The sequence below is a fragment of the Aquarana catesbeiana genome, linkage group LG02 (assembly GCF_042186555.1).
Source record: "Aquarana catesbeiana isolate 2022-GZ linkage group LG02, ASM4218655v1, whole genome shotgun sequence".
NCBI lineage: Eukaryota > Metazoa > Chordata > Amphibia > Anura > Ranidae > Aquarana > Aquarana catesbeiana.
The window spans coordinates 276,761,724-276,784,864 of record NC_133325.1 but is presented as its reverse complement, the minus strand read 5'-3'; the positions used below and the strand labels follow the sequence as shown (position 1 = coordinate 276,784,864).

At 41.9% G+C, this 23,141-nt stretch overlaps 1 protein-coding gene across 3 annotated transcripts in view; it reads right to left on the bottom strand.

Moving 5' to 3' along the window:
- Positions 1-23,141, bottom strand: part of POGLUT2 (protein O-glucosyltransferase 2) — a 166,215-nt gene that overhangs the window by 101,807 nt on the left and 41,267 nt on the right. For all 3 annotated transcript variants that reach the window (XR_012241585.1, XM_073614462.1, XM_073614463.1), the window contains one exon: positions 10,262-10,431. Coding sequence is in view for 2 of the 3 variants with exons in the window: in XM_073614462.1 (XP_073470563.1) it covers positions 10,262-10,431 (170 nt within the window). In the remaining variant the exon portion in view is untranslated. The remainder of the gene's footprint in view (positions 1-10,261; positions 10,432-23,141) is intronic.

The window sequence follows — 23,141 nt, the reverse complement described above, 5'->3', positions numbered from 1 at the left end:
TAGTGGATCGCTTTTCCAAAATGTCTAATTTTGTGCTGCTCCCGGGATTACCTACAGCGGAAGCACTGTCTACCTTCTTCCTTTCTCAAATTGTGAGATATCATGGCATACCTACCAATGTCATCTCAGACCACGGATCCCCAATTCTGGAGAGCATTCTGCAAGAAACTGGGAGTAACGCTCTCACTCTGTACCGCACATCACCCTCAAACGGATGGTCAAACCGAACGCATGAACCAGACCCTACACTCCAACTGGTCTGAGTTTTTGCCTTTGGCTGAGTTCACCATTAATTCTCGTTGCCACAGTGCTCTTCATACCACACCATTCTACGCAGCCCTAGGCTATCACCCTCAGGCTATCACCCTCAGCCTCCTTCTCGTGTACCAGCAGCAGATCTGCGGGTGAAAAATATTCTGCTACATTGGAAAAAGATTTGCTTATTACTATGGAAATCAGCAGGCAAGTATGCGCTTTTCTCCAACAAACGAAGATGCCATATACCTCCATATGTGGTGGGGGACAGAGTTTGGCTATCAACCAAATACGTGAGACTGAAACAACCTTCTACCAAATTCGAACCTCGATTCATCAGTCCGTACAGAATTGTTGCTCGAGTCGAGCCAGTCTCCTATCGGCTGAAATTGCCCTCCTCTCTCCGGATTCATCCCATATTCCACGTTTCCCTCCTCAAAAAGGCCATTTTCAATCGCTACTCCAGAACGCAACAGCTACCTCCTCCTGTTCTTGTTGATGGACAAAGTCAGTTTGAAGTCTCTAAGATTCTTGATTCTAGAAGACAGGGTCATGGCCTACGGTATCTGGTTCATTGGAAGGGATATCCCGTCACAGACCGTTCCTGGGTCCCAGCCAAAGATTTGCATGCTCCTGGTCTTATTTGAGACTTCCATGCCTCCTTTCCCACTAAACCCCGCTAGGCCCCCAGAGGGGTCCACTGGGGAGGGGGCCCAGTCATGTACTTGGGTGTATTTGAACTGGGATGTTCCTGGTCCCACAGCTGCAGTCTTACTTGTTGTGCCACAGAGGAGCTCTGGAGTTATAGCGATGTTCTCGTAGTTTGATGCATTACCTTGGACTCACTAGCCCCACCTGCTGCCAGCTGTGGAAATCTAAAATCAAAGCAGCCCATCAATAGCAGCACTTCCTATCTCTCTGTGCCCGTTTGTTTGGACTAGCTTCCTGGGTGTTTTGACTGCTTTTTGAGTCTGAATACCGCATTTGAACTTCTGCCTGAGTTCCTGACTATGCTCTAGCCCGCTGATTTTGTACTTCACCACCAGCTCATGTATGACCTTTGCATGCCTGACCAATCTCTGGATTTCGATCGTGTACCGCTTTGCCTGATCTGTTGCCCTCCTGATCTGCCTGACTAAGTTTTTGCCTGAATCCTCAGCACACAAGCTCCACTTTGGACACTACCTATCACTGGTACCTTACGATAAGTACATCTTTAACCCCCTTAAATTTTTACCTGAGTTTTACCAGTTTTCACTACTTATTCACACCTTGAGGTAAGGGCTATTATCCTCCCTCATGTGGCATGCATTCTTCCATCCCTTGCATTTCTTCCACATCCCCCTTCCTACTAGAGGTCGACCGATATATCGGCCGATATTTGGTGTTTTTTTCTTAATCGGCATCAGCCGATTGTGCTGATAAAAAAGGCCGATATAACTCAGCGCGACTTGTAAATGACTTCTGAAGTCAATACAAGTTGCCTGTAATCTTCTGTGAAGCTCTTCTCCCCCTCTCTGGGCAGCCTGCCAAATCTTATAAAAAGAACCTGAATTGATACAATGTTTACACTTCTGAATGAACTGAGGTGTGTAGAAGTTCTCAGTTTAACCATTTAAAGACTAAATCTTTTCTGACACTTGTTGCTTACAAGTAAAAATCCAGTATTTTCTGCTAGAAAATCACTTAGAACCCCCAAACATTATATATTTTTTTTTAGCAGAGACCCTAGGGAATAAAATAGCGGTTGTTGCAATATTTTATGTCACACGGTATTTGCGCAGCGGTCTTTCAAACGCAATTTAAAAAAAAAAAAAAAAAATACACTAATAAATTTTAAAAAAACTAAGCAGTAAAGTTAGCCCATTTTTTTTCGTCCAAAAGTTTTGATTACATGTTTTTGCGTATTTATTTTTAAGATATAGTTTTTTTTTATATATTTTTTTTTATCTAAATTCTACATACAAGTGAACTGATTGGAGGTTTGTTTTGTTTAATAAATGTTTAATCAACACGGGACGGATCCGTGTTGATCCGCCCCGTGAACATCCGCTGCTCAGCGGGGATCGCTCCGTTTTCCCCAGCTGAGCCGGCGGATGACAGGGCGGGACCCGCACACTGTGCAGGGACCGCCCTGCCAGATCTCCGCTCTCCCCTATGGGGGATCGGAGGAACATGGACCGTCTGTCCGTGTTCATCCGATCCGCTCTGCAGACGGATAGAAAAATAGGATTTTCTTCCGTCTACAGAATCGGACGAGAGCGGAGCCGGATGACATCGGGTGTTAGCAGATGTACATCCGCTGACACCCGCTATCCCATAGGGATGCATGTATGTCCGTATTTCATCCGAAAACGGATGGATGAAATACGGACATACGGTCCGCATGTGTGAAAGGGGCCTAAATGTAAAAAAATTTCTGTATCACTTTAGGTTGCTTTCACACTGCAGCGGGCATGCGTTGACGGTAAAACGCTGCTAGTTTTAGCTGCGCTTTACCGTCATTTTAGCGGCGCTATTCGGCTGCTAGCGGGGAGCTTATAACCCAGCTAGCAGCCGAGGAAGGGGTTGAAGCGCCGCTGCCGAAACGCTTTGCAGGCGCTTCGGCAGCGGTGCGCATTCATTTCAATGGGCAGGAGTGTTGGAGGAGCGGTATACACGCTCCAAAGATGCTGCTTGCAGGACTTTTTTTTAACATCCTGCCAGCGCATCGCCTCAGTGTGAAAGCACTTGGGATATCGCACTGAGACTGCAGGGGAGCCGTTTTACAGGCACTTTACAGGCGCTATTTTTAGCCCAAAAGCGCCTGAAAAACGCCCCAGTTGTGAAAGGGGTCTAACTGTTAAATTTTATGAGATGAAGGAAAAAAAAAAAAAATCGGCCTAATATATCGGCCCAAAAAAATCGGCATTACATATCGGCCACCGAGATTTCTAAATATCGGCATCGGCATCGGCCAGAGAAAAACCCATATCGGTCGACCTCTACTTCCTACCCATACTTGCCCATTTTGATCCCTCTTGTTAGCTTAGCTTCCCCTTCCAATTGGACCCTACTTCCCCTGTTTCTGTGTCCCTATACTGTCATTGTGACTTCCCATTCCTGTATATTACAAGAAGAACTACCTAAACCAGATGCACTGCTGCAATTATGTCCTACAATTGAATAAAGTGACTCATTAATTGCCTGTTCAACTTAGCTGCCCTTGGGCAAATTATAGTATATAAAGATTGTTTATGGAACCACTCTGTATTCAAAATATTTTATATGACATCTTATCAGACTACGGCTACTCATACTTGATTATCCTGATGTCAATAATGGTGACTATATTTTTTTGTATTCCATATTTTTGGGGGAATTTTGTCCATTCTGGTAATGATAAAAACTTTAAAAAAGAGGGAAAGCAGATAAAGAACAGCCAAAATTAAACCTAACCTCTGGTTTACTTATCAGATGTATATAATTTATATGGTTTGAAAAGTTTCCTAGGGATCAGACTAAACTGTCTATAAACCTTGCATTTCTAGTTATTATCACAAAGTTGTTTAACATAAACCTGCCATTATAAAAAATATGGTGCAAGCCATTACTGGCCTTTCTGAAAATGCTTGTTGGCTATTAAGCTGGCCATACATGGATTGACATTAGGTCAGTTCAGCAGGGGCTGGACGAATTTTGATCCATGTATGGACAAGATGGTTGTACAGAAGTCGTTCTACCGATCAAATTCTTTACAGCCACCATATAAGGATTTTTGCTGCTCAGTGCTGCAGGGAAATCACTGAGCTATCAGAATACACAAATTTAGGGCGTTAAGAAAACTTCCTCTAAACTCACCTGCTACTAAACTGCTAAAAATGTCCATGTGTGCATGGACACATAGGATAACATTAGGGGAGTTCAAGGGCAGAAAAAAACGGCTAAACTCACAAAAATGTGAGTTTAACAGTAGCTGTGTGCATGAGACCTTTAGGTGAGTTTTACAGAGTTTGGAGTTTGGGAGTTTGTTTATTTCTTTGGCCAGAATGTTAATTTATTCTGGTCATTGAAATAAGTAAACGCTGAAGGCCTAAATGTGCCTAGAGCTTATGCACGTTTATGAGCGTTCAGCATTTCAGTGTTTTTTGTGGTCAGAATTCCTGCTCCTGAACACAATTTTAGGGTATTCAGAAAACAGCAACTTCCCTGCTGATAAACTGCTAGAAACGTCCATGTGTGCATGGATACATAGGATAACATAGAGGGGACTTTAAGGGCAGAATAAAAATGCCCAAAAATGTGAGTTTAACAGCAGCAGTGTGCACGAGGCAAAAATGTTTATAATGCTGATTTTCTCCTATCAGAATAACAACATTTACAAGAAACCAGTGTGCATGACAATGACAACAACTTTTCACTTTTACGTGTTTCCTTTGATCACTTTGCCTTTTTAACAAAAAAAAGAAGCCTTTTGCCTACCGAGATCAATATCACAAGCTGATATTTACACACAGAAGTAAATAACTTGTTCCAGTTAATACAAGCTGAAGTTTTTAAAAAGGTGAACTTAGCCTCAAAGCAGACAAAGTAAGTGTATATATAGACTAAATTACTAAAATATCAAGCTACATGTTAATAGACTTTTCAATATTTTTTAATGTGCAGCTTTCATTATATTATTACCTGCTAATCTTACCATGAAGGTTCTTGCTCAAGCAATTTTTGTTATTATTGTGCTTTTGGGTCATCACCCTACCACCAGAGACATGCAGTCAGGGGAGGCAGGTGAGGCACGGCCTCACCTGTCATGAACATTAACCACTTCAGCCCCGGAAGATTTTACCCTCTTCCTGATCAGAGCATTTTTTGCGATTCGGCACTGCGTTGCTTTAGCTGACAATTGCGCGGTCGTGCGATGTTGTACCCAAACAAAATTGATGTCCTTATTTTCCCACAAATAGAGCTTTCTTTTGGTGGTATTTGATCACCTCTGTGATTTTTATTTTTTGTGCTGTAAACAAAAAAAGAGCGAAATTTTGAATAAAAAAAATATATTTTTTACTTTTTACTATAATAAATGTCCCCAAAAAATATATAAAAAAACAAAAACAAATTTCTTTCTCAGTTTAGGCCAATATGTATTCTTCTACATATTGTTGGTAAAAAAACCAAAAAAAAACGCAATAAGCGTATATTGATTGGTTTGCGCAAATGTTATAACGTCTACAAAATAGGGGACAGATTTATGGCATTTTTATTATTATTTTTTTTTATTAGTAATGGTGGCAATCTGCGATTTTTATCGTGACTGCGACATTATGGCGGACACTTTTGATACTACTTTGGGACCATTGTCTTTTATACAGCGATCAATGCTATAAAAATGCACCCATGTAAATTATACTGGCAGGGAAGGGGTTAAACACTAGGGGGCAATCAAGGGGTTAAGTGTGTCCTAGGGAGGTGTTTTAACTGTAGGGGAGATGGGCTACCACTGTCATGACAGCGATCACTGCTTCCGATGACAGAGAGCAGTGGATCTCTGTCATGTCAGAAGGCAGAACAGGAAAATGCCTTGTTTACATAGGCATCTCCCCATTCTGCCTCTCCACACTGCAATCGCGGGCCGCTGGTGAACATCGAGTTCCCTGCTCCCACGGCGGGCGCGCAATAGGCGACAAATTTAAAGGGACGTAAAGGTATGCCCATTTGCCTACCTGTGCCATTCTGCCGACGTACATCTGTGTGCGGCGGTCGGCAAGCGGTTAAAAAAAATTAAAAAGTCGAGCTTCAAGGGTCGTAGCTCGGCGACCTGGGGTCACAGAGGAAAATTTGGGGCTCCTACGACCTATGGTTCCAGAGATACAGGGCTCCTTGCGCAGCCTGTCAGAAGCTAAATACAGAGTGGCCAGTTTAAATACAAGCTGGCACACTGTTTGCAGCAGACTGAGAGGTTGAGCTCACAGTGCCTCTCCTCACTTCTTGTCAGAGGCACTGAGCCCAATGAACATATCATGTACCTGGTAGCAGAGCCTGATAGGATGAAGAAGGCCACTCTTACACCTCTGACTCAGGGGCCGTGATAGTGTAGACAGGAGGCACAGGAGTGCAGAGTCGTACAAGTGTCAGAAAGTCTTGCTAGCAGCAGGGCAGATGTCCTTGCTGGGCAAGTGAAGTCATCAGATGGCTTCAGCAGGTAGACAGGTAGGCAGGCAGCTGGTGCTGGTGACAGCAGGCAGGGTAGCAGGGTCAGGCAGGCTGGGTCATACATAGACTTAAAGAATCGGGTACAGGTCACAGACAGGAACGTCAGGAAGCAAGCCGGGTCTGGAACCGATCAGTGGAACTGGAGCCAAAGGAGCAGATAGAAGAATGGTCACTGGACAAGCCGAGGTCGATACAGGTGGAGTTTAGGGAATGGTCAAGACAAGCCGGGTTGATAACTGGAAGCAGGATACAGGTTCACAGGATGCCAGATACACAGGAGGCTGAAGACAAGGCAGCATTGAATCTGAGCACTGGCTGGGTTTAAATAGTCTGTTTGGCGCCAGCGTCTGTCACGGGTGCACGCAAGTGTCGGTGCGCACGGGGATGCGCAGCGGTTTGTGTTTGTGCGCGAGTTCGCGCATGCGCATACCTATTAGCCAATGCCCAATTCTTACGAGCATGAAAGGGAATCAGTTTTAGCTTGTGCCCAAGAGTTCTTCCAGAGGGATTATTTTGTTTGCTTGCATGTGCTTCCTGACAGAACAGCTTGGAGTCTTGGAAAAATGGTAAAGTACCATTGGTCCAGGCTGTCCAATAAAAATGCTGCAGTGGAGGCACACCTCTCACTGCAGTGTCATAGAAGGGCCATGTGTCTAAAAGATAAATGCTCCCTTCCAGCCCAGCCCTATTAACTAGAAGGAAAAAACATGGGTTTGTGTGTATAAGATTTACCCACAATCCCATGTTTTTCTCACAGAGGGAAGACTGATTCTGTTGAAAAAGGTACTGTTATATTCAAGCTAAATCATATAATTATATGCTATATGTTATAACATCATAATTTATTATTTATCTATCTATTTACTGTCCATTAAGCCACCTGCTTGAGTACAGATTTTAAAAACATAGTAAATTACCTTAAAAACAATATATAATAATTATTTTTATATTACTTACTTATGGTAATTAACCCCTTGCCACCCAGGCCAATTCTGACAATTCTTTTCTACATGTAAAAAATCATAATTTTTTTTTTTTTTGCTAGAATATTACTCAGAACCCCCAAACTCATGAATAAAAAAAATTTAAAAACACTAACATTATTTTTTTGTATAATGTGAAAGATGTTACGCAGAGTAAATAGATACCTAACATGTCATGCTATAAATTTGCACACACATGTGGAATGGCGCAAAACTTCAGCACATATAAATCTCCATAGGTGATGCTTTAAAATGTTTTACAGGTTACTTGTTTAGAGTTACAGAGGAGGTCTAGTGCTAGAATTATTGCTCTTGCTCTAACAATCTCAGAGTATGCAACCTGTGTGTATCTGGCTCTGATACTAGCCAGTGCCTCACCGGCCACTGACCTCACTGCATGTCCCTGCCTACCACACATGCTCCCGAAGGAGACTACATGTGCACATTTCAATGCAAATTACACAGGCATTGTCCACTACAGCATGACGTAAGCCACCCTAAGATATGCCATATCTATGTAAAGCAAGCACATGTAAATATGAAGTTGCTGAAAAGGGAGCTGCAGGATATCAGCAGCACCGGGAGGCATTTTTTTATGAAACAAATTGCTTTACTAAACCAAATGCCATTCTGTTTGGGTTTACAGTACATTTACGTTAAGTGCAGTAACCCACAGCAACCATAGTTCACTCTTTAAAGTCATACCAGAGAATGCCCTCATACAGAAAGACAGCAGTAAGGCTGTAATGGTGGTTATAGGGCTACATCATTGACCCATGTGCACTAGGTACAGAAATACGCTTTACCTCCTAAGCTGCAGTTGCCTGATGGGACTTCCAGTTGCATGAAATCTGTTTCAACATACGCGCTGAGTCTTTAGCGAGAACTGTGGTCTGCTGCTACTATGTAATGTAGTTAAGTCACCCCCCTGCCCCAAACCCATAATTGGAGAGTGAAGAAGCAACAGCAGATTAATGAGATAATCCAGTTGCTCTTTTTCCCAGTCACCATATTTCTTTTCACTATCTTTGCACAAACAACACATGACTGACACCTTGTGTTGCCCCCTCCTTTCCTTGTCTGTGTTCTACTGTAAAGAAAACTGCCACAAGCTGATGCGAAGCATAAAACAGGTACACTAGTTGCATTTAAAATTACATTTATGTATTTTTTTTTATTAATACTAAAGTGCATTTTTAAAATCTGCCTGGAATTTGGTTTTAAGATTAGTTAGAAGAACACATGAAAAGAAGCCTAGATCTCCACCTGCTGCCTAGAACAGGGAAATACAAAATGTTCATGAGAAAAATGTCATAATTATCTAACTCAAACAATCAAAAAAAATTATGACTATGGCAGTCTTATTACCTATGAATGTTACTATCCAGTTATAATTTGTGCACTTGTATCCAGCTGTTAAAAACAATCTACTTAGGGCCAGATTGTCTTCAATAGAGCCTAGGTACCCAGCCTTTATAGCTCGAAGCAACACCTCTCTTCCAGGATAACTTAAAGGGGTTGTAAACCCTTGTGTTTTTTTCACCTTAATAATGCATCCCATCCTTTTCACCTGGCAGTGACCTGCCCCAACAGACCCCCCCCCCCCCCCCCGTTTTGCTTTTCCTGAGCCCTGGAACTTCATCAGACGGGGATGCGCTCTTACTCTGCCCGGGGTTCTTGGCTCTTGATTGGATAGATTGATAGCTGCGGAGCCACTGGCTCCTGCTGCTGTCAATCAAATCCAATGACGCGTGTGCCGGGGGGCGAGGCTGAGTCATACATTCGGCAGCTATAGACCCTGAATGATGGACTCAGGAACGCTCCCGCAAGGTAACCCTCCGGGAGAGCGCTTCTCCTAGGGGGTTATCTGATGTGGGAAGGAGCTGCAAGAGCCGCCAAAGGACCCCAGAAGAGGCTGATCGGGGCCACTCTGTGCAAAATGAGCTGCGTAGTGGAGGTAAGTATCACATGTTTGGTTTTTTTTGTTTTTTAAATAAACAAATCACTTTACTTTACGAAAAACATTTGTTTTTATTGTTTCTGGCTGAGCTTAGAACACTGTGACAATGTGTAAATGAGATTACAAAATATGAAATGTGTGGCTGATAGCTACACAGGGAAACATCGCCTTTCTGATTCTGCTGCCTCTAGGTAAAGACCTAATGTTAATAATAGTAAATTTTAATAATAATAGTAATAATAATAGTAAATTTGTCCCAGGCTTTAAAGAGGAAGTAAACTTTCTCTGCAGACATTTACTTATAGGTAAGCCTATAATAAGGCTTACCTATAGGTAGTGCAAATATTGCCTAAACGTGTACCATTTAGGAGATATTTATATTACATGCAGCCAGTGACATCACTGGCGCATGCACTCTGAGGGAACGGCCACGGGTGCCGTTTCTTTCGTGCCCTGTACCACGCGTGGGAGTGATGTCCTTGTGGCTCCAGCCACTCACAGTCACTCACAGCGAACCCGGAAGAAACTTTTGGGAAAATGTCAGCCGTCTCAGCAGTGTGCGGGCGCTGCTGGAAGGCTTCGTTCTAAGGTAAGTATTTCATAATGAGCTCATTATGCCTTTGTCTTACAGATTTTTTTTTCTTGTCTTTTTTTAAGAGTTTACAACTTCTTTAAATTTGATGTGAACAGTTCCTATGTACACCCCAAAAAGTAAAACTTTAAAAATAGAATTGAGATTAAATTTACAGAATGTCCAATTTTGGTTTATTCTGGATATTTATTCTCTCACTAATTGAATTAAAATTGGTATATGTCATAAAAACAAAGATAATTTACAGATCCAACACATAGGAAAAGAAAAACTTCAGATTACCGCCCCATAGTCTCCAGTATAGAATCGGTCAGGTCATAAGTGGGCATTACAATGTCCTTTGTTTCTGTGGATCCACACCAAGAAAAGATGGGGTGAATGGGCTGAACCTTCCTTTTCTCCAGTGGCCAATCCCCTAAATTTACAAAGAATTCCACATCTGGAACTTTCACCTGTAGAATAATATAGAATTAGTAGAGTTGTATTACTTTATTCTTTTTAATAACAAAATTTTATATATATATATATATATATATATATATATATATATATATATATATATATATATATATATATATATGTTAGCACTTTCACCTAGCCTCCAGTTCCTGTAAATTTTTGGCCCGTCTTGCATGAACTGCATGTTTTAGATCTCCCCAGAGTGGCTCAATGACATTGAGGTCAGGAGACTGAGATGGCCACTCCAGAACCTTCACTTTATTCTGCTGTAGCCAATGACAGGTCAACTTGGCCTTGTGTTTTTTATGTCCAAGTACGTCCCATGCGCAGTTTCCTGGCTGATGAATACAAATGTTCCTCCAGTATTTTTTGATAACATACTGCATTCATCTTGCAATCAATTTTGACCAAATTTCCTGTTTCTTTGTAGCTCACGCATCAAAACATCAGCGATCCACCTCCACCTGGGACGCCTGCCTTTACATGCACATACTTTATATAATAATTTGCAACAGATTTTTTTTTCACATTTTTGTTTTTCCAGCAAACATACAGTCCAAGAGAGAGGCATAGTGTCTAAAAGGTTATATATATCGGTATTTTCCAAAAAGGAGTAATTACATACGCAGTGGATAGCTACAAAAATAGCAGCCAAGTACACGGAAATGTGAGTCAGATACTGACAAAAAGGTTTCAAACTTCTAGATCGCCTGTGGCCAAAGTAGAGAGCCTCTCTCTGGCAGTATTGCTAAATTTTCTATACAAGTCTAAGAAAACAGAAATTAAGCCAGTAAGACACATACAGATTTTGCTTGGAATGGTATATACTGACATCTACTGGATCTTTTGCATAAGATTGAAATCCAGAATTAAATAAGATAACTGAAAAAAATGTTTAAAGAAAAACATATAAGCGCCATTGGTTTCTTGTTGGTTAGGCTGATCCTATGGCTTCAATAAGTTCTGGGCCAGCGGCTTGGAAATTATCTATAGGATCAGCGGCATTTTCATATGGAGGTTACCAATGGTACAGTGGCTCATATATTATTTATTTTATCAGTTTTATTTTTATAGGTAATGCCCAACTAATATTTAGAAATCTAGTTGCTTTTCTCAACTTTTGGTCATTAGAATTTTTATAGATTTTTTTTAGAATACTGAATTTTCACAACTTTTTATTATACCTGCAAAATATGTTCTGATTTATTTTTTAAAATCTCCTCCTCAAAAACACACAATAAGCAAAGTGGCATTTTGTTAATATTCCTAGATATAACAAAAGCTGAACAACGTGCTAGTTTTTTTTCACAAAAAAAGTAAATAATAAAAAAAGGATGCAAATTTTTAACTACCTAATTCTTTCAGTATAATGTTGAGAATATGTAATATGTGTTAATATGTGATTATGTGATTTGGACTCCTCACTAGAAGCACCTTCCTGATGCTATATATATATATATATACACACACACACACACACACACAGACATATATATATTGTACATTCAAATCGGTCCCCATCAGTGCTGAAAACAATTACTATAAGATAAAATTCATCTAATTTTAATTATTTCGAACATTGCATCCTGCATTATAAATCCACTAAGTGACATTGGGCTCTTTGAAAATTTAAGGCTTTACAATTATTTTAATAAAAATTGTTTTTTTTAAATCTTTGTAAATAGGCCCCACAATGTGTACACCATTCTCCCGACCTGTCATTAAAATTTTTTTGTATTCTTTGTATTGTGTATGAATAATTTACAAATATAGAGCAAACGATAACAATGTGGTTACATTTATTATCTATTCAAGAAAAAAAGCTACTTGGAGCACAATAGCCATAATTGAGGGTAATGTAATGAAATATTTGGTTTATAGGAAAAGATCCAGAAAAAGCTGGAAACATAACAGCAGGAGACATGGCCCTTTGACCTGACCACAGTTTTCTTCTCAAAATGTCATGTCTGGCTATAAATTTCCCTGAAATAAGAATAATTAAGGCACAAGTTTTATTTTTTCAGTTACCAGAAGTCTTCAAATAATACATAATTTTTATCTGGGAGGAATAACTGAATACTTACAATACATTACAAAACTTCTTACTGAATTCTCAGGTAGAAAACATGTGCCAAACCCCAAAGTTCCATAATCAATTTGTAAACCCCTGGTAGTTTTATCATTATCTATTGCATTGGAGTCTACTGTACCACTTTTCTGGGAGGCCAGAATAATAGAAAACTTCAAATATACTGATTGCAAAAGACCTCTTTAAATAATCAACCACTAATTTAACCATTTCCAGCATTGGAGGATTCTGCTGTTGTTTAAAACAAGCTACAGTATCTCAGAAAAGTGAGTACACCCCTCACATTTTTGTAAATGTTTTATCATATCTTTTCATGTGACAACACTGAAGAAATGACCCTTTTCTACAATGTAAAGTAGTGAGTGTACAGCTTGTATAACAGTGTAAATTTTCTGTCCCCTTAAAATAACTCAACACACATCCATTAATGTCTAAACCACTGGCAACAAAAGTGAGTACACCCTTAAGTGAAAATGTCCAAATTGGGCCCAAAGTGTCAATATTTTTTTTGTGGCCACCATTATTTTCAAGCACTGCCTTAACCCTCTTGGGCATGGAGTTCATCAGAGCTTTACAGGTTGCCACTGGAGTCCTCTTCCACTCCTCCATGACAACATCACTGAGCTGGTGGATGTTAGAGAGCTTGCACTCCTCCACCCTCCATTTGAGGATGCCCCACAGATGCTCAATAGGGTTTAGGTCTGGAGACATGCTTGGCCAGTCCATCACATTTACCCCCAGCTTCTTTTAGCAAGGCAGTGGTCGTCTTGGAGGTATGTTTGGGGTCGTTATGTTGGAATACTGCCCTGCGGCCCAGTCTTCAAAAGGAGGGGATCATGTTCTGCTTCGGTATGTCACAGTACATCTTGACATTCATGGTTCCCTCAATAAACTGTAGCTCCCCAGTGCCGGCAGCACTCATGCAGCCCCAGACCATGACACTCCCACCACCATGCTCGACTGTAGGCCAGACACATGTATCTTTGTACTCCTCACCTGGTTGCTGCCACACACGCTTAACACCATCTGAACCAAAAAAGTTTAATCTTGGTCTCATCAGAGAACATGGTTCCAGTAATCCATGTGCTTAGTCTGCTTGTCTTCAGCAAACTGTGTGCGTCTTTCTTGTGGATCATCTTTAGAAGAGGCTTCCTTGGGGATGACAGCCATGCAGACCAATTTGATGCAGTTTACAGCGTATGGTCTGAGCACTGACAGGCTGACCCCCCACCCCTTCAACCTCTGGAGCAATGCTGGCAGCACTCATATGTCTATTTCCCAAAGACAACCTCTGGATATGACGCTGAGCATGTGCACTCAACTTCTTTGGTTCGACCATGGCGAGGCCTGTTCTGAGTGGAACCTGTCCTGTTAAACCACTGTATGGTCTTGGCCACCGTACTGCAGCTCAGTTTCAGGGTCTTGGCAATCTTCTTATAGCCTAGGCCATCTTTATGTAGAGCAACTATTCTTTTTTTTTAGATTTTCAGAGAGTTCTCAGTTCTTAGAGAGTTCTTTGCCAGGAGGTGCCATGTTGAACTTCCAGTGACCAGTATGAGAGAGAGAGCGATAACACCAAATGTAACACACCTGCTTCCCATTCACACCAGAGACCTTGTAACAATAACAAGTCACATGACAGCGGGGAGGGAAAATGACTAATTAGGTCCAATTTGGCTTTCACTTAGGGATGTATTCACTTTTGTTGCCAGCAGTTTAGACATTAATGGTTGTGTGTTGAGTTATTTGAGAGGACAGCAAATTTACACTGCTGTACAAGCTGTACACTGACTACTTTACATTGTAGCAAAGTGTCATTTCTTCAGTGTTGTTATATGTTGTCATATGAAAAGATATAATCAAATATTTACAAAAATGTGAGGGTGTACTCACTTTTGTGAGATACTGTATATCCAATGACAGAAAAAAAACACCCCGGGTCTTCACTCTTCATGCAATAGTGCACATCCACCATCAGGTGAATGGCCTGCTCAGCTCAATTATTGTGCAATATGCACATAAATATTATCCCTTTAAATGTTGCACACCCAAATTCCCCACTCCTCCTCCTCCATTTTCACAGAAAATCTATGTCATCCACTTGTCACAGCACCCCAGAGATATTCAAGTAAACCGCGCTATACAACTGCAATCTCCTGCCGGCTTACCACTGCTATCGGTGTGACTTCGGCGTGATGTCCCGGGCTCGGCTACTCCCTCTTAGACGCGTTGCGCTCCATGATTGGGCTTACTTGATTATCCTGTAAGTGTTTTTATATGCTGGGGTGTTTTAATAAAATTTGCGATACTGAGTACACTATGTCTATTCCTTTCTACTTTTGATTGATATGGGAGCTGAGCCACTGGGGTGCTGTGACAAGTGGATGACATAGATTCCCTGTGAAAATGGAGGAGGATAAGAGAGGTGAATTCGGGTCTGCAGCATTTAAAGGGATAATATTGATGAGCATATTGCCACAATAATTGAGGTGAGCAGGCCCTTCACCTGGTGGTGGATGTGCACTTTTTGTTGTCATTGATTTTTGTTTTGATATATTTATATTTTTCTGTTTGGAGGTTATAAGAACTTGATTTTTGAATTTACAATATTTTGGACACTTGATTTTTTCACGATACATATATAACATAATCTCTTCGTTTTCGGGGGGTTTTTTGCGCTACACTGTTTTTTTTGGTTTGAATCAGAACTGAAGCAGTCCTCAAATGTGGTACCCGCAGTGTTAAATTAGTTGTGAAGACAAGGTATCCTGATATGATATTACTTTAGGTAATGTGTACCTTTAAATAGTCTTTATTTTTAATTAACCCTAAAGTAACGTTTTCATACCTTTTTCATTCCTCAGAGCATCACGGATCTGTAAGTGGGCATTTCCACATTGAGGCATAACTGGGAGACACTGCAGGTTCATAAGAAAGATGAGGATTGGCTGGCTGGGGAAGCTGCTGTCAGTCAAGGGACAAGGGATTGGCAGGGGGCATGGCTAAACACTGACCACGGAAGATACAGGCACGCACAGCTTGCCTGTATCTCTGAACGAAATGACAAAAACTGACATCGCTAGCATGGATCGGCGTCAGTGCTTAGCAAGATCAGCTTAAAATCAGGAAGTGGGGAACTGCCAGGATCAAGCAGATAATACAGAGAGATTACAAGTTTAGATACCCTACTGATATCAAAAAAGCACATAAGAAATCCATTGACAGATTGACTAAAAGAGAAATATGGCCAAAGCTCTTTTGGCCATACTGTACTTCTCATGTGGGTCACAGGAGTGCACATAGTTCTTCTCTCCTTTGACCCAGGCTTAGGCCCACTGAAGACTGACCTCAGAGAGCCGCTACAGACTCTGTAGAGATCCTAACAATAATGTCAGAATCTACCCAAATGCCTTACAGGTAGCTGGCTCAGCCTCTTAGTGCAGCACTGAGAGCCTAAACCAGCCGTTTCCTGCCCTATTCTCCTGCCCGGTACTCCAGTGCGCACTGGAGGGGCAGAGCACAGAGTACTGACTGACAGGAATTAACTCTGCATAGAGATCTCTTCTCACTCTGATGTACTCATAACTTGATGGTGTAGACAAGCTGCTCCTTTGTCAGTTTGCTATATATTCCCATGGAAAATACACCAGAGCATTGTCAGAATCCATGAATCAGACTGAGAGAGAAGTACAGTTAAATCACACTTGTTTAATAATAATAAAGAAAGGTAAACAGAGTAAACATAGTCAAAACATAGCCAGAGTTCAGGAACCAGAACGGATAGTCAGACAAGCCAAAATGTCAGGGAGCCAGAGAATACAGAAGTAGAACAGCAAGCAGGATCTGGAGCCAGAAGAAATGTCAGCCAAGCAAGTCTTTAACAGGAACACAGGAGAGCGTCTCTAGAGATGTAACCAAGGTGAAGGCAGAGATCATCTGGACTGGACAGCTTAAGTAGGCAGGACCGACGAGCAGGATCATCAACAGGTGAGTCACTGTGGAGAGATAGGAGCTGGCAATTAGCCGACAGCTGAGCGGCCAGCCAAGAGAAGGAAGGGCTGGGCCCATCCCTGACAGTGCCTCCTCAACGACCACTCCCCCTCAAAGGACCACCAGGCTTGAGGGGAAAACGTCTATGGAAAACATGGAGGAGGTCAGGGGCAGGTACGTCCGAGGATGGGACCCAAGAGCGTTCCTCCAGACCGTACCCTTTCCAATGCACCAGGTACTGTATGCGCCCATAGAACCTATGGGAGTCAACAATGGACTGTATTTCATACTCCTCATGGAGTCTGTACCTATCATTAGCATGTCACAAAGCCTCCTGAACTTGTGCCCAAGTGGAACGAAGACCACGGAGATGCTCCTCTAATGCAGGAATACTCTGCGGAACAAAAGAGTCAGGCAACATGGAAGATTGGAAACCATAGTTCGCCATAAACGGGGACAATCGGGAAGCAGAATTCAAGGCACTATTGTGAGCAAACTCTGCCCACAGTAAGAGTCAAGAAGGGGGAGGGCAAGGGGGTGGGACTTTAATTGAGGCACGTGGTTGCAAAGGAATAAATTGGTGAACAGAGTTGGAATTTATTAATTGCCAAAAAGTACAATTAGAATACATCATGTAAAAAAATATGAAAACATCACAGAATGATACAAAGGATAATACAGTACATCCTAATTAAATTGTTGGAATATCACATAATATGGCAAACAATAGTCTCCAGAGTGCACCAACAATGCATTACCGTTAAACATATATTGAATGATACTGCCTGCAAAAACCTCTGGTCTCAGTGATCCAGGTATATGGTATAAAATATTAGCTTGTATAGTAATATGTATAACCAGAAACAGAAGGCCACTTGTCAGGAGCAAGCACTTGATGTAGCTAAAGGTAAGAGAAATTATATAAGATTAGGAGGTATGAAAAAATGTATATGTAAACATGGACGGGGGTAAGGCTAGGAACCCCCATACCAATTAACTCACTCGGGTTCATGTGGAGGTGATGCGGTACCGGGTAACGCAAGCCGTCCAAACGTATTCCCAACCGGGAGCTGGGGTGGGTATCCCAGCAGCAGCGCCCAACAGGCATCGACCAAGACAGGCATAGGATCAGGAGGCAACCTGGGTGTGAGATGAATGGGAGGTGAACCAGAGTGTTCACAATAAGAAATGGTGATGTGCATGAGTGAAGGAAAGATCCGTGAGGAGGAAAGGGATGAGTGGTGAGAATAGCAACCAAGCAGTGATGGAAAAGCAAGGGGATGAAGGAAAGTACTAACAGAACTAGTGAAGGAGTGAAGGAGGAGACCAAAGATATGGTGGAGATACCTGTAATGAGAGAACCAACAAGGTGAAACGGAATCCTAGGCTGAGTGCAAACTAAGGTGTGGAGAGGAGCCTCGTGTGCCAAATGCCTTATGAGCGCCGCTGGGGGACCGCCCACCGACGTCACGCCACGTGGCAGGGAGGGGGGAGGGGCAAGGCGAGTCGGGAAACCAATGTCCGGCCAGCCAGCACCAACAACCCCCAGGGCTGCTCGCGAGCGTGACAACCACACAAGTGGGCGTGACAGCGTCCCGGGAACGCCGCACATCCAGATTGGGATGCGTGACGTTGATGCGCAGTGGCGGAGCCCCCGCCCCCCAGTAAGTAAGAGGTCTGATCAGTTGTTATAAAGGTCAGAAATATAGCAATGTAGGAATTGTTCCAAGGACTGATTGGCTCGTTCTGCTGCCCAATTAGACTGCAGGTTATACGCAGAGGAGAAAGCAAGCTGAATTCCCAACTGTGCACAAAAGGCTCACCAGAACCGGGACACAAACTGGCTACCCCTGTCCAAGACAATCACCTTGGATAGTCCATGTAAGTGAAAGATCTCCTGAGCAAAAATGGAAGTCAGTTTCTTAGAAGTGGGCAACTTCTTAAGTGGAATACCATGAGACATCTTTGAAAACCAGTCAACCACCATAAGGACAACTGTGCTGCCCTGGGAGTTGGGTAACTCCACAATGAAATCCATAGACAGGTGGATCCAGGGCCTCTCTCCATTGGGTATGGGTTGTAGGAGACCCACTGGAAGATGTCGTGGAGTCTTACTCTGAGCACATATGGAACAGGCAGCTACAAAGGCGGTTACATCAGCACATAGACTAGGCCACCAGAATTGTCGGGAAATGGCTCAAAAGAGTTGATTCTTCCCAGGGTGGCCAGCAGCCTTGGGAGAATGGTAAGTCTGGAGCACGGCAGTACAGAGACTCTCTGGGACAAAGCAGCAGTCACAAGGTTTCTCAGGAGGAGCATGGACCTGAGCAGCAAGAATTTTGTCACCCAAAGGAGAAGTGAGACTGGTGCGAACCATAGCCAGAATACGATCAGGAATCACAGGAACCAGAACCAACTCCATCTTGGAAGTGGAGCAAAACTGTTGTTACAAAGCGTCAGCCCTTACATTCTTACTAACGGATAAGAATGAGACAATGTAATTGAAACTTGACAAGAAAAGAGCCCATCGCTCCCTTCTGGAAGAGAGGCGTTTTGCCTCAGACAAGAATGTGAGATTCTTATGGTCTTTAAGAATGAGAACCAGCACAGTGGTACCTTCGAGGAGATGTCTCCATTCTTTCAGGGCTAAAATGATCGCTAACAACTCTCTGTCACCAATCTCGTAATTGGACTCCGCAGGTGACAATTTCTTGGAAAAGTAGCCACAAGGATGCATAGCTATAAATATATCAGCAGATCCGCGCTTCAGACTATTTTACACCTGCAGCCCCCCTATGTAAGTAGGGAACACCTCAGTGATACCCCAAAAAAACTAAAAATCAAAATATAGGGAGTGGCGCTGTGTTAGAACAAAGGGTGTGACTGTAAAATTAACAAGTGCTCTGGTGCGTGATATAAACGCTTCTTAGAAATGAAGAAATATATTATAATATGAAACTCCCAAAAATCAATGTATCCATATATGTAATTGGTGAAAAATCCTTATTTAGTGGTAGAGGGAATTTTCAACTATGTGTGCAAACAGTAACTCAAACTTTAAGTTATCACCATTATATAACATGTGTTGACAATGGTGTATATAAATCTACTAATTAGTAAATATAAAGTGACAAGTGCCAGGTGGTGCTATGTATAAAAACTATGGCTATCAAACCATTGTGCAATAATGTGCAAAAAACATTTAAAAATTATAAATCATTAATTATGTGTAAAATCCACAACTATGTATCGAAAAAAATCCCATACAGGGAGTCCCCTAGTTACAAACATCCGACTTACAAACGACTCCTACTTACAAACGGAGGCAGACAACAGGAAGTGAGAGGAAATCTACCCCTAGGAAGGGAAATTCTCTCCTGTAAGAGCTATTATGGGGAAAAGATACCTCCACTGATGCTTTATCACCAAGGCTTGTTTCCACAACAACCCAAAATTTTCAAAATCCAATTGTCATTGGGACAGAAAGTGAGGTGAAATCTTCTGAACAGAGGCACAGACAGCAAAACAAATGTTACAGGGGTGTTAACCCTTCCCTATGCTATCCAAAAAGCTTAAAAATATTTTTTTTGGCTGGAGCTACACTTAAAAAATGTACCTGTTCCAACTTATAAACAGATTCGACTTAAGAACAAACCTATAGTCCCTAACTTGTTTGTAACCCGGGGACCCCCTGTATACTGTTTATTGCAAAGTATTCGTAACATTAATATAATGTGCCATGCACCAAATCCCTGTAGAAATCATGCAGAAGGTTCTTCTTTGGTGGTAAAGAGCCATGCTGTAATTGTTGGCAATCACCCCCCAATGTGGTTACACTAACCGGAGCGCTCCACCCCTGCAGGGGTACGAGCGTATGATGTTGATCCTGTTGGTCTCTCCAATTGTATGGGTGCCAGTATCCTTCCACGCGTCCCAATCCAAAGCAGCTACTTGCATACAGGGAGATGGGGACTCACTGTCCTTTGATGTAATGCAGGTCCCCACTAGATATCCACTTCAGAAAAAATAAATAGAAGAAAAACTAAACCAAAATGACACTTGCTAGAAACTTGGATCCTTGCTACGATGAGCTTATTTGTTTCCTGTGATTCAGGTGTTGTATTTTCTCCAAGGATACTAGATTTGACTTGCAGAGCTCAGAACTGCTACCGCAGTTAAACAGTCCTTGTTTTTTTAATCGCAGGTAACTTTCCCTGTTAGCAGGCTTCCAGGCAGGACACCAACGTGCACTTTTACCACTGTACACAAAACCACCATCCACAGTCTCCTCTATACTCCTCCACGAGTAGGACTGTTTAACTGCGGTAGCAGTTCTGAGCTCTGCAAGTCGAATCTAGTATCCTTGGAGAAAATACAACACCTGAATCACAGGAAACAAATAAGCTCATCGTAGCAAGGATCCAAGTTTCTAGCAAGTGTCATTTTGGTTTAGTTTTTCTTCTATTTATTTTTTCTGAAGTGGATATCTAGTGGGGACCTGCATTACATCAAAGGACAGTGAGTCCCCATCTCCCTGTATGCAAGTAGCTGCTTTGGATTGGGACGCGTGGAAGGATACTGGCACCCATACAATTGGAGAGACCAACAGGATCAACATCATACGCTCGTACCCCTGAGGGGGGGAGCGCTCCGGTTAGTGTAACCACATTGGGGGGTGATTGCCAACAATTACAGCATGGCTCTTTACCACCAAAGAAGAACCTTCTGCATGATTTCTACGGGGATTTGGTGCATGGCACATTACATTAATGTTACGAATACTTTGCAATAAACAGTATACAGGGGGTCCCCGGGTTACAAACAAGTTAGGGACTATAGGTTTGTTCTTAAGTCGAATCTGTTTATAAGTTGGAACAGGTACATTTTTTAAGTGTAGCTCCAGCCAAAAAAACAATTTTTAAGCTTTTTGGATAGCATAGGGAAGGGTTAACACCCCTGTAACATTTGTTTTGCTGTCTGTGCCCCTGTTCAGAAGATTTCACCTCACTTTCTGTCCCAATAACAATTGGATTTTGAAAATTTTGGGTTGTTGTGGAAACAAGCCTTGGTGATAAAGCATCAGTGGAGGTATCTTTTCCCCATAATAGCTCTTACAGGAGAGAATTTCCCTTCCTAGGGGTAGATTTCCTCTCACTTTCTGTTGTCTGCCTCCGTTTGTAAGTAGGAGTCGTTTGTAAGTCGGATGTTTGTAACTAGGGGACTCCCTGTATGGGATTTTTTTCGATACATAGTTGTGGATTTTACACATAATTAATGATTTATAATTTTTAAATGTTTTTTGCACATTATTGCACAATGGTTTGATAGCCATAGTTTTTATACATAGCACCACCTGGCACTTGTCACTTTATATTTACTAATTAGTATATTTATATACACCATTGTCTACACATGTTATATAATGGTGATAACTTAAAGTTTGAGTTACTTTTTGCACACATAGTTGAAAATTCCCTCTACCACTAAATAAGGATTTTTCACTAATTACATATATGGATACATTGATTTTTGGGAGTTTCATATTATAATATATTTCTTCATTTCTAAGAAGCGTTTACATCACACACAAGAGCACTTGTTAATTTTACAGTCACACCCTTTGTTCTAACACAGCGCCACTCCCTATATTTTGATTTTTACAAGGATGCATAGCGCTCTCAGAGGTAGGACGTTGAGATAGAAGGGGCCAACTCCAGTCTCAGAAGCATCAACCTCAAGGATAAAAGGTAACGTAGGATCAGGATGTGCCAACACAGGAGCAGAAACAAAGGCAGCCTTGAGACTTATAAAGACCTTAATGAGCTCCGGAGACCAACTCTGTGGGTTAGCGTCCTTTCTGGTCATATCACTAAGGGGCTTGACCAGAGACGAGAAGTTACTAATAAACTTCCGATAATAGTTGGCAAAGCCAAGAAAACACTGCAAAGGACATAAACTCATGGGTCGGGGCCACTGTAGGACTGCTGAAAGTTTCTCTGGGTCCAAAAAAACAGCAGTGGAAATGACATAACCCAGGAATTTAAGCTGTTCACGATGGAATTCGCACTTCTCCAATTTACAATAGAGATTGTTCTCTCTTAGTTTCTGAAGCACACAACAGACATCTGTGTGGTGGCTTTTCAGGGACTTGGAAAATATGAGGATATCAACGAGATAAACCCCCACACATAACTGCAACAAATCTCGCAGGACATCATTAATAAATTCCTGGAAAACTGCCGAAGCGTTACAAAGGCCAAAATGCATTACGATGTACTCATAATGGCCTCTTCTGGTATTAAACGCAGTTTTCCACTCGTTACCCTCCTTAATCCTCACAAGATTGTATGCCCTCTCAAATCAAGCTTTGTGAAAACTGTTGCTTCCTTAAGGCGGTCAAATAACTCCATAATCAATGGAATCGGATAGGCATTCTTAATCGTGAAACGATTGAGACCCCTATAATCAATACAAGGTCTCAGTTCACCACTCTTCTTCACAAAGAGGAAACCATCACCAGCAGGAGACCAGGATTTGTGGATGAAACCTCGAGAAAGTGCGTCTGCAACATACTTCAATCAAAAGAGGGGTTGTGCCTCTGTAACCAAGGATAACCAATAACCA